The sequence below is a fragment of the Artemia franciscana genome, chromosome 6 (assembly GCF_032884065.1).
Source record: "Artemia franciscana chromosome 6, ASM3288406v1, whole genome shotgun sequence".
NCBI lineage: Eukaryota > Metazoa > Arthropoda > Branchiopoda > Anostraca > Artemiidae > Artemia > Artemia franciscana.
This window is the reverse complement of record NC_088868.1, coordinates 36,870,813-36,883,091: the sequence shown is the minus strand read 5'-3', so window position 1 is coordinate 36,883,091 and position 12,279 is coordinate 36,870,813. Positions and strand designations below refer to the sequence as shown.

The 12,279-nt window shown below is 37.2% G+C and overlaps 1 protein-coding gene across 9 annotated transcripts in view; it reads right to left on the bottom strand.

The window, feature by feature from the left end:
* Nucleotides 1-12,279, bottom strand: part of LOC136028378 (septin-7-like) — a 201,454-nt gene that overhangs the window by 136,529 nt on the left and 52,646 nt on the right. Inside the window, exon 1 of one of the 9 annotated variants that reach the window (XM_065706183.1) lies at nucleotides 5,985-6,129. The exons of the other annotated variants lie outside the window; for them this stretch is intronic. Coding sequence (XP_065562255.1) covers nucleotides 5,985-6,098 — 114 coding nt within the window. The 5' untranslated portion in view covers nucleotides 6,099-6,129. Of the gene's footprint in view, nucleotides 1-5,984; nucleotides 6,130-12,279 lie in introns of those variants that run through there. 9 annotated transcript variants of the gene reach the window in all.

The following is a 12,279-nucleotide window of genomic DNA, read 5'->3' as shown; positions in this document are numbered from 1 at the left end:
AACACTGTAAAAAGGTCTCGGAAAAGGGAATAAAGCATCTGCTTTCAGATCCAAAAGTTACGGGGAATTTGCTCTGGAAACAAGCTTCCAGGATGAATTATTCGTAAGTTTCGTGGCCGAAAGGGATTGACTAATTCAGTGTTATGAGAATTTTCGGGGGCATAACGACACTGCAATTTACACAAACGTATTATCTACATACCCCGACACAAAACAAAACCCCGAAAAATCTTTTCCACATTAGGATTAGTGTCCAATAATAAAACTAACATTGCATCTTCTTTGCCAGCTATTTTCCATTCTTCCTTCTTCTCTTCTTCTGCTTTCCTTGCATCTATTTTTAGTGTTGTTTTTATGGTCTTTTCTTTTCGTCTTTTTTATTAATAGCTTCGATTTAGGATCGAAGAACCGTAAAAAGAAATTTTTAAATCTGGGATCCAGCCACCCCTCCCCATATATGGCTTGAACCCAACCGCTAATAATAATCTGGAACACAGCCGTTGGGGTATGACAAAGTTTTACTCACGGTACATGAGGAGGGTCAGGAGTCAGTTAGGAATTTTCTTTTAGATGAAGGGGGAGGAGGTACCACGTAAAAGCATTTTTAGAGCAGTCTATATCATTTCGCTGTAGCTAAGATATAACCTCAAATTCCCCTAGCAAAAGTTCCCCAATTCACAAAAATGTGGAGGGATACAAAAAAGGTATTTTTTTCAAAATCAAGAGGGGGACAACTTTTTTAATACAAAAAAGAAGTTAAAAATCTATAAGGGATAAAATACAGGGGGAAATAATACTCTATCCCCCAATTAGCACTCTTGCCCTAATGCTGGCTTGACCGGTAACATAAAGATCTTGGAAATTGAACTCCATTTTCCATAAACAGAGAGTGGAGGAGACTAGAAAATTGTCCACCCCCTCACTAAAAAGACTACAAATTAAAAGACAGGACAAATAAGACACTTTGAAAATTGTCCCCTAGAGGTTGGAAAATACATTTCCCCCTCCACATATTTTTGAATTGACAAAAGAGTATGTTATATTCATATTTATCAACATATAAGAATCCTTTATGAAGAAGTAAATCAGAAATAATTGTTAAGAAGAATTATATATAATTTTATGCAGCCCCCTGCAGGAGAGATTTCAATGCAAGCTACCATATTAAGCAGTAACGCATCAGAAGCTGTGGTTATTCACAAATATCGTTAAATATATTGTAGGACAAAGTCTTAATCCATCATACTACCTGTCAAACCATAATCAGCCTGAACAAATTCGGTGTTCTGTATTCAGGCACAATAAGCGATTAACAAACACACAGGCTAACCAACCTATCCATAATTAGTAATTCGGGTTAGAAAATCATAACAATTGTTTTTTAACATTCCCCGGTCCATTTTTTCAACTTATATATAAAAATTTGATCAACACAAAAATTAAATGAAATTTGAGAAAAAACCATAATCTAAAAATACATGGATAATTAATCCATACAGAAATACCCAACCACAATCTGCTGTATTAGGATTGATTATGCAGAAAGAATAAAGCCTTCAGCGGTTTGATATGCAACCAAGGCCGTATCCTGGGGGAGTAGGGGGTTTGACACCCCTACCCGAAATTTTTGTCCGACTCATAAAAAACGTAACAAAAATGAATACAAACAAATTTTTGAAGTGTCTTTTAAGTACCCCCTTTTTAGCAGTCAAGTGTGCATGGGAGAACTCCCACGCAAGCCTCATTATTTTTACTGTTCCGGAACTTCTTATAATCCTAATGAATGACTGACTGACTGTATTTAAAGCCATTTTTCAGGCCGATATATAACAACAAACAAACTAAATTATGTAACAATCGACTTTCGAATAACAAGACCCTTCCGGACAAAATTTGCCACTGCTACTATATTTATTTTCGACGTCGACTTCAAAGTTCCAAGAAGGGGCTCACGACCATCCACCCAAAGAAAGCTCCCTCTTAGCTCATTTAGCCCCTGACACCTAGAAAGGAAATGGTCTAGCCCATCAAGATCACCGCAAATTGGGCAAGTATACCGCATTTCCAGGTGACACCTATTTTTCCAAATACTGTGAAGAGGGAGACAGTTTGCTCGCACCTGCATCCAAGACCTCAGGGATTTTTTTGGAATCCCTAATTTAAAATATAACTCTTCACCATAATTGTCTTTCACCTTATAGTAAGAACTTAAGCTTTCCGACTGGCTAAGGTCATTCCACCATTTCTTGGTCTTCCAGCCTTGTTTGAATCTCTGCAGAAAGGCTTTTTGATCTGAGATTGGGCCCTCCCCTCCATTCCATGCATACGATAGACCTGTGCTGTCCAGTAGTTTTTTGACATGGAAGGGCCATGACGATTTTTGTCCCAGGGTAAGTAATTCATCATACGCTGCTCTGATGAGTCTTGAGGAGGGACATTGCAGTATTTTCAGCCAAAACTTAATTAATTGGATCTGTCTATGTATTCTCTGTGTTATTGTTGTGGAAAATCTGCCCCCCCCCCCTTTCACAAGAAAAACATAAATTTCTTCGTACGGGCCTAGTTTATTACAAATTTGGTGCAAAAAATCTCATGGATATGGCTGAATCTAGGGTACTAGCTGGTTTACCCCCCCCCCCCTAAGAAAAGGTCTGACTCGCACAAAAAGCAAAAAATGTACACATAAACTTTGAGAACCACTAGTTTTTTTTACCCCCCCCCCTCTAACAAATATCCCGACATGTCCCTGTCCATGGCCATAAATATACACTCAAGTAGCTTCGCTGGATTTTTTCTCTTTTTTTAAGGATTTTTAAAGATGCTACCAGTTTAATTCAGGTTTTATTGTGTTTTTTCTCTACAAAAACATTTGAAATTATTACTTTTTTCACTTAGTTAGATTGGGCTATACTAGTTTAATTGAGGCTAACATGCTAATTAAAAAAAAGAAAATGGCTTACAAGCATGATTTAAGTAATGGAACAGTATTTTAAAGCCAAAAGTACCTGACATACTCAAACCAAAACTGAAAACTTTTTTTTAGCCAAAACTAGGACAACTAGGACATAGGGCATCCGTACAATGCTGGCAATGCTGCTGTTTTGTATGAAAGGACAAAGAACATTGCTGATGAGAAGGGCAACTGGAAAGTGAAGCAGATTCATTGATCTTACGTAGTCAATTTAGAGAGGGGGCTATCAATTTCATTTTAGCAATGTATACTTAACAACCCTTTTCTAAAACGATAAAAGGGGCAATGCTAATGAACGAGGGCCACTGAAAAATGGAGTGGACTCATTTATCTCATCTACTGAGTTTTGAGAGTGGGCAGTAAATATCTTGTAACATTCTGTTATTTAAAGAGAAAAGGGGCAATCTTGATAAAAAGGCTACTAAAAACGGTTTAAAATATTTCTTGCAAAAGTTTTTAAGTACTATGGCAGATATACTATCTTAAACGATTGGTATAAATGCACGGGCATAAAAAAAGGAAAAGTTCATTAAAAGCTTTGCTAAAAGCATCCCCAATTGGGTACACATCATCTTTTTCCGATGTTTGGCAATCAAGATCTCTTCTTAAGAAAAACTACACTTTTAAAGAGTTCTTGGTTCAAATATATTTTATATTTGTTTCGCTGTCGATTAAAAGGTTTCATCCCTATTTTGAACTATTATAACATCTTTGCATTCCTCAAATTCCCTCTTCCCACGACTTCTTCTGGCGAACCTACCTTTTCCCCAAACTCAATACTTAGTCAGATCAGTGACCCTTCACCACCGCCCTGCACCACCTGCTGCTTATACCGAGGGGTCACCCATATCAAATACCGTGCACAACAGGTGGGAATTACGACGCGTGGACGTGTATTACGCACTACTAGAGGATACAGAGAGGAACGGAGTAGCACCATGTATGGCGTGAAGTGCGCCATAAGTGCACGGAACAAAGCTGCGCAACCGTATGCAGACCAGTTAGTGGTATGTGTCTGTAAGACTCACAATCGGCACTCAAAACTAGTTTATTTTATAATATAACTTCCACTCGGGTACGCAATTCCTAGAATATTTGTGACACCCCACCCCTAAACAGATCTTGAAACTCCTTGTATGTGTCCTGGAGAGTAGTCTTCATTATTGTTCAAAGTAGTATAATACAAAGCTCTTAAGGGCAGAATGCAACCGCTTCTGAGTTAATAATTAAATAAAGAAAAAATCTAAGAATTCAACTGAAAGTAAGGAGCAACATTAAAACTTTAAATGAATAGAAATTATTCCAAATACGAAGAAGATGACCTTTCATTAACCATCGTTCTTTACGCACAAGTCTTGAAGTTCTTCAAAAATACTGCTCACTCAAATTCAACGGGCCTAGTGCTTGAGCAGTCTTAAAGAATCGCGACAAAAACGAAACTTTCGTGAAGAGCGAGGGTTGAAGATGGGACAGTCCCCATCATATACGGAAAAATTATTGGTCGTTTTAGCTTATAATATAGTTTCTTACTTTCAGTTGAAAAAACTTATTTTATTTTGTTTAATTCTGACCAGTTTTCAAATCATGCCATGAAATCGACTTTCCTACTCTCTCCCAGGCAAAATTTATCCTGGCAAATTTCCACGGATACTTTCTTCAACATAGAAAAATTCCGTTGTGTGAAATCCCCCCTCCCACAGAAAATATCCCTCAAAAAATTTCCGTTTATTTTCCAATAACAAATGCAATATGTAAAAAATGGGCCAATTGCATAATCACAGCCCTTTCCCCAGGGACTATCGGGGCCATGTCATACCCAGAGACAAAGTTATTCGACCTTTCAACTATGTTGATACAAATGACTATCTAAAGAATTTGATCAGATGCCTTAGGGGGGAGGGACTGGTTGCCCTCCAATCTTTTTGGTCATTTAAAAGAGCACTAAAAGTTATGATTTCCGATCAAATGAGCCCTCTCCCAAGCTTCTAGGATCTTAGGTTTGATACGATCACCCCTGGGGAAAAAATAAACACGCATCCGTGGTCTTTCTTTCGGCTAAATTTCACATTTTGTATATAGGAGCTTGAAATCCCTACAGTGGGGTTCTCTGATATGTTGAATCTGGTGGTGTGATTTTCATTAAGCTCACTTAACCGTTTGGGGATATTTCCCCATTTTTTGAAAATCGAGCAAATTTTATGTAGAAAGAACAATTCCTCCCCTATACAGAGGTGTGCAACATGAAAATATAGAAATATCTAAGGTTTCATTTGTAAATGGTAAGGAGGTGCTGTCTAAAAAATTACTCATAAGGAGGTATTCACATTGTTTTAGCCGTCCACGTAATCATATAGCAGTTCCAGCCACATAATGCCTGAAACCGGACATTTTTTTTTTTCTTTTTTTATAGGTATATGAAATAATGGCTAAGGCCCCAAAAGTGAGAATGGCTTAATTAGAGATTTAACGAATAGGCTAGAACACAAAGAGATCCAAGATTGGAGAGCTGGCCCTATTGCATCAACTAGTTTAGTTTTTTATAGAAGTGTTAGCGAGAGTTTTGATGAAGAAGAATAATATTTCAAGTTAAATTTAACAATTAAATATATTAGAATTTGGATTCAGGTGCTAGCTAGTTGCCTACCACTTGCAACAAATTGGAGGGATATTAATTTTCCAAATAGATTACGATTTTGTCCTTTTAGTGGTATTTTGGAGCTAGGGGGAGATTTTTTTAATGGTAGAAATGATGAGCTGCTACTGAGGAGCCTTAAAATCAGCGCCTACTAGATATACAGTGGCAAAATGCAATTTTATTAAGGCTCTAAAATAGGAAGTTTTTATTTATTTTCATCCACTTATTTATTATACTTATTTGTATCAGTTTTGTATATTGCTTTACCAGCTTTGAAATACGCATACATTCGGACTATGGCCCATACCTGAAAACAGGGTTTTTTGACACAGTTCTTCGCTAATCAGGATATTGGATTTACTTAATCAAAACTCTTACACTGTCAGATTTACCCTCCGGGTCTGGTCGATCATATGCCACAAGCTGAACCTTTTCATCAACTGTCTGATAAAACTTATGTAAATAAGTCGTATGACCACACTGGTTTCCCATATGATCACTTTTATATCGTCTGATATCAATCTAATACATTCCAGTGATTATTACATGTCACTCTTGTTTTGACAAATATAAATATGTAAAACATTACGATGTCAGTATGTGAGATAGATTTCAACTATCGTGTGAAATTGACATTCAATGCGGAAACACCTGAATTAAAATATGTTTTCTTTTTCTCTCAATGAATATCTGAGATCTTACGGAAAGGCAAATTTTTCCTAGAAAGAAAAGACTTTTTTGCGGCAAAGTAATTCGGCAGACCTAAAATAATTGAAGGTTACGGCCCATTCGAGGGTCGAATCGGGGTTCCGCTCCAAAAACCAGAGGTGGTTTCAAAGGATAGAGGGGCAATTGCCTCGGACGCAGAAACTGTAGGGGCGTAAAATTTCAAATAAATAATCTAAAGGTTATAATTATTGTGTAATTTCAGAAATGTTATTTTATTAAAATAAAGTAGAGGATGCAGCTAATAAATGAAAATAAATTATAAATTACTTAATAAGTTGGAAAAAAATTTGTTATTAAATAAAAATTTTGTGAGAGAAAGAGGGGTGCTAATCAAGATTTTGCCGCGGGTGCAGGAGGGGCCGGAACCACCACTGCTGAAAACAATGTGTTTGAAAAATCATGTTTACCCCGAGCCAGCCACATGCAGGTCCACGAAGGATCGAACCACACCCTTCGCACGGAGGTCAATAAGAGAGGGAAGTTACTCTTAAAGGAAGGACGAGGACGCTCCTATTACGTCTCATTAAGTTTGGTGGAGAACTGAAGACTCGGTCCAGTGTGTCCTTAAGACAAGAATTTATGGACCCCTCGCCTCTGAAGATATCGAAACCATAAAGTACAACTAGGACACCGAGGTACTATTCCAACGTTTCCTGCTTGTAGAGCTATGAAGAAACTCATTTAAGTCACTCCCTCCTCCCATACTGAGATTAGAACGGGCTCGATCTCCAAAAAGATCAATCAAAGTATGTAGGGAATGGGACGCCCTCCCAAGCATAACTGTTTGCATCAATCCCTATTTTTCATACAATTTTCTTTCTTTTATCTGTTTCTAAAGCACACTTTCCTCGAGACAAAGTCTTCTATGTGTTCCTGACGCATGCAGGGATTATTCAGGAGGGGGAGAAAATTTGTGAAGACGGCCAAATTAGAAAATTCTTTAGATTCTCAATTTCTCTTGCACTTGTAAAGGTATCTACCATACAGGCATAGTATCCAATTTAATAACCAAATATTACAATACACAAAAAAGAACTTTCACTGCCAAGAAAAGATTTGTTTTCTGCAAGTGACATTTTCAAAAAACATGTGCAATGTAGTTTTTTATTCTTCCATTACGCTTTTGGCAGAGTCATTTAAAAGTCATTTTTCATTCATGAAACGTGATAAATAGGCTTCATTAAACGAGAAAAGATATATCTTAGAAATATTAATATTCAAAACTTCAATCATTATCATATGCTTCCGGGGACCAATAGAGAAACACAGCCAGAAACACAAAAAAGAATGCACCATATGCGGCAACATAAAATTCTCTCATAGATAAAATGTTCTCAGATAAAAAGAATACGCACGACTAGTTAACTATACAATAAACAGATAATTTATTGCAATAGAAATCCCATATAAGGCGTGGTGATGCAAAGGTTGAAGTACCAAGAACATTATAGGGAAATCACTAGCCCATCTTAAGTCTATAACTACTACTTCTAGTAACACCACTACAACACCAAGCCGCCTGAGGCTTACAGAGCTACACACGCTCCTCCTCCATCCCAATCTATGCAAAGCCCCCTTCTTTACACCCTCCCAGGAAGTTTCCGTTTTCCTCATATCGTTCCTTTCGACCTACTTTCGTTTGGCCCTAGACGGTTGGACTGCAAGGACAGTGTGTCATCAGTCATCCACAGAACGTGCCTTAGCCATCTCAACCATTCACTCATTATAGCCCTAGAAAGCGGGATTGAACCACAATTTTCGTATAGCCTACTGTTTGAGACAGTCAGTCAGTCGGGTACCTATAATAATCCTTAGGCAATTTTTCTGGAAAAATTTTATCAAATCTTTTTTCGGAGCTCCCATGCTACAAAACAACACTTGACCACTGTAATCACTGTGGCTTCCAATATTCTAATCTTGATTGGCAGACTTATCTTCCTATTCTCCTAAATCATATTTATTAATAAACCCATATTTTTAAGATTTTTTTTTTGCTATTTCAATATTATCGAGTTTTTAAGGCATCTGAATATTTCCACCAGAGTTGCCACATTGAACCATCGAAATAAAAAGGCAAAACTAAAATTATCCGTCCGTAGTAGCTCAAACAAAGAAAATATGTTGATTTCCCAAGGCAACTGCATTTTAAAAGGAAAGCTACAACTTCTTAAGTTTTATACTTATTTTTCGCCGATTTTCTTTACCTACCTTTCTTCTTTTCTTTTTCATCTGGCACTTTCTACAATCAAAAGACCATAAACGCATATGGAGGTCTTTTTCATTAAAAATTGAACTCCCAATTTTTTCTAAATTATTTAAAATATATATGGCTTGGTAACTTTCCACTTAACAAATCTAATAATCAGATTTAATTTTCAATATCCTTGGCACTTCGTCTTGGCACCCCCTCTTGAATCACATTTTAAAAAATTCGAAGCCACGGAACCCTCCCCCAGCCACGGAGCATGGGAGGGCTCTCCCCAGTCCCCCTTTTGTACAGCACTGAGTATAGATACCAGAAAATATAGAAAGATTATTGCACTGCGCGAACAGGTAAACAGCGGCCATCTAACAAGAATGGTGGTAATCAAATGTTGATATTGAATAATCGAATTAAATAACCAGTTTTGCCTCCTTCAACCTTTGTTGGCGACATGGAAGAAAAATAAAGGAGCTACTCTCTCGGTAATCTATAATTACCTAATATCTATGATTTAACTCAAATTTCATTTGTATGAAATATTGCTAAGACACAATACATAACCAGGAGCTAACATCCAAAAATTAACGAAAACACAAACCTAGAACAACCCTAAGTAAAAGTGATGTTGCCAAGTGGCATTGCAGTCCCTAAGTTTTCAATGGTCCAGACACCATTAAAAATGTTACAAAAAGAGAGGGGGGACCTTGTTCAATGACAAAAGTTATAGAACTGTTTTCATGAAAACATGAAACAAGATATCACTTAAATTTAATAACAATTGTAAGGATAATGGCCATAAAAATTGAAAATACATAGTAAAACCAATCGATCAACCAATAATTTTATTGACCCATATAAAATGACACGAAAGTGCCCATATGGAGTATAAGGAAAACAGAGAAGAGAAAAAAAAAGAAAAAATCAGACTATGATAAACAATACTATAGAAACACAGTATAATATGGGTAGCTACGGTCTAGAGAAGGAACAAATTCGGCACGTCGTTGGTCCACAGCTACAAATGGATCACTAACACCATATAATTGCGTAGCTTTGCGGTTACGAGCCCAAAGACGAAGACTTAGAAGATACTTTGAATACTTGTAATATAGCTTACGGATTGTCCGCAAATCAGTCATGGTAAATAGCTTCCAAAAAGGAGCTAGGACTAGGATATGAGGGATTGTGTAAGCGTTATAGAGTCTAGCCAAAACATTCTTACTGTAACGTGTCTTAGCATTAACTAGTAGTCCATAATCTGTTCTAGCCTTGGTGCTGAAATGCCCAAGTAGCCCTGCACACGTACTTTTCAGGTCAGTACCCAGGGGTAAACCCAGATAAGTTAGGGATGTCGAAAGTTCGATATCATAATCAACCAGTGACTATGGTACTATCAGAAACTGGTTGTTTAGAATTGAACTTAATACATTCACTCTTACTCGGATTGAATTTTAGACCATATCGTTATACTCCTCGCTTAAACTTGCAAAATTCTTTTCTATTAAAGCCAGGGAGGTTCAAGCCACGAAAAATAAAGCTCATTTCAACTTTCTTCTGGGCATCGATAACATTCGTTGTTAAATAGCGGTGGTGAGGTAATAGCACCTTGTCGAATACCTTTATGTACGGGAATGGACCTGTCAATTAAATCAAAGGTTTTACCAGAAAGTGACTTAACCTTTACATTTTATCTCAGATACATGTTTCGAAGGGTAACTATTACAGAACTGTTCATGCCACGAAGCAGAGCCGCTATTAAAAGTTGCAGGTGGATTCCAGAGTCAAAAGCTCTGCTGAGATCATGGCCGGCAAGAAACAGTGGATCCTCAGACGAGGCGGTTTTGAGTATAAAATTTGCAATAATGGAGTGGACGTGCTCACGGCTGAGATCATTTTTGAAACCGAACTGGTTTTCTGGCGTGGAGCAAGTCTGATTGAACATATTGATCACAAGGGATTCCATTAGCTTGCACAATACTGGAGAAACAGTGATTGGGCGGTACGACTGGCAATCAGTGCTATCCTAACCCTTTTTGCAAACAGGCGTAATGACCCGGTATGACCGTAATGACCCGGTATGTACGGGAATTGACCTGTCAATTAAATCAAAGGTTTTTACCAGAAAGTGACTTAATCTTTACATTTAATTTCCGATACATGTTTCGAAGAGTAGTTATTACAGAACTGTTCATACTACGAAGCAGAGGCGCTAGTAAAAGTTGCGGGTGGATTCCAGAGTCAAAAGCGCTGTTGATATCATGGCCGGCAAGGAACAGTGGATCCTCAGACGAGGAAACGTTTTTCACTGGACTTGAAAATAAAAATCGCCGCTTCTGTCCGAAAAAGAAATGTTTCCCAGGAATCACTTTTTACGACTATGAAAACCATTCCATGCGTATCACGTCCAATTTTTTACTGAGTCGCATATCTTTCTTCTTTTGCACATGCTGAACATACAAAATATCAAGTTAATTTAGAAATTAATTAATTAGTTGATTAATTAATTTAAGTTGATTTAAGTTTAATTTATTATTGATTAGTTAATCAATTTATTAATTGATTAGTTAATTAATCAAGTTTGATTAGAAAGACGCCAGTTCTTGTTTTCCTCATTTAACAACAACCACAAATCTTCCTCTGCTAAGTCAACCATGAAAAAGAAAATGTGAAATGACATCAGAGAACTACATTCCAGAACAATTCCAAATTTCCAGAGTCGTCTATCTGTCAATCCATTCCGTAAATTTAATAATACGTTAGAAACAATCTGACATTTCCCAGCACCCAGGTCTGGGAAACAACAAGCAAAAACACCATAATACCCAGGAGAAATCAAAAAGGCCAGGAGAACCACATTATCTGGTCTCAAACAGCTCGTGGTAACGAGCTGTAAGTAAGGAGCGACTCGGCCCAATACCAACCAAAACTCTAAAAAACGTAATTTTGCTAATAATAGATACAAATTGGCCTGCTCACTCCTCAATATCTCCCTCTTTAGGCTAAAGTTTGACTTTTTGTTCTAATTCTTTAAGAGTGACTCCTGAAACACAATTTTCATTAGAAAATATATAATTAAGCACAGTTTAATTAGAATTAGATGCTTTTTTAAAGTGCTTAAAAACTTTTGCGTGAAGAGTAAGAAATTGAGGAGGGAGTGGATCTCCTCACGAACGGAATATTTCCTGTTCGATAAGTTTTAACTCCTTACTTTCAGTTGAAAAACTGGTTCTTTTTAATTTATTCATTCACTGAAGGTAATTCCCTAATAATCCCCCTTTTCTTCAATGCTTCTTAGCGCGAAAAGTATACAAAAGAGGGAACTGGAAGAAAGATTTCTTTTTCAGTATCATCCCCCCCCCCAAAAAAAAGAAAGGAAAGAACAATGTCAAGAGGGTCTGAGTGATCTTCCCACCTCCTGCTAAACTAACAGCCTAAAAAGTTCTTTTATGTTATTGACCCTCCCTCTTCTCCAAGGGCCGGACCTATGTCAATTTGAGGCTTGTGCCGAGGCAGTTTTAGGGGGAGAAAGAGGTACATTTGCCCCGAACACAGAAATGTTAAGGGCGCAAAATTTTAAATAAATCATCTAACGGTTATAATCATATTTTATTTTCGAAACTTAATTTTTATTAAAATAAAGTAGAGGGCGCAGTTGTCAAATTTTTGTTAGTAAGTGAAATTGTCTTTAAATCTAGCCTGAAAATTTTTGGGAGACAGGGGGAGGGTGATAATCAAGATTTT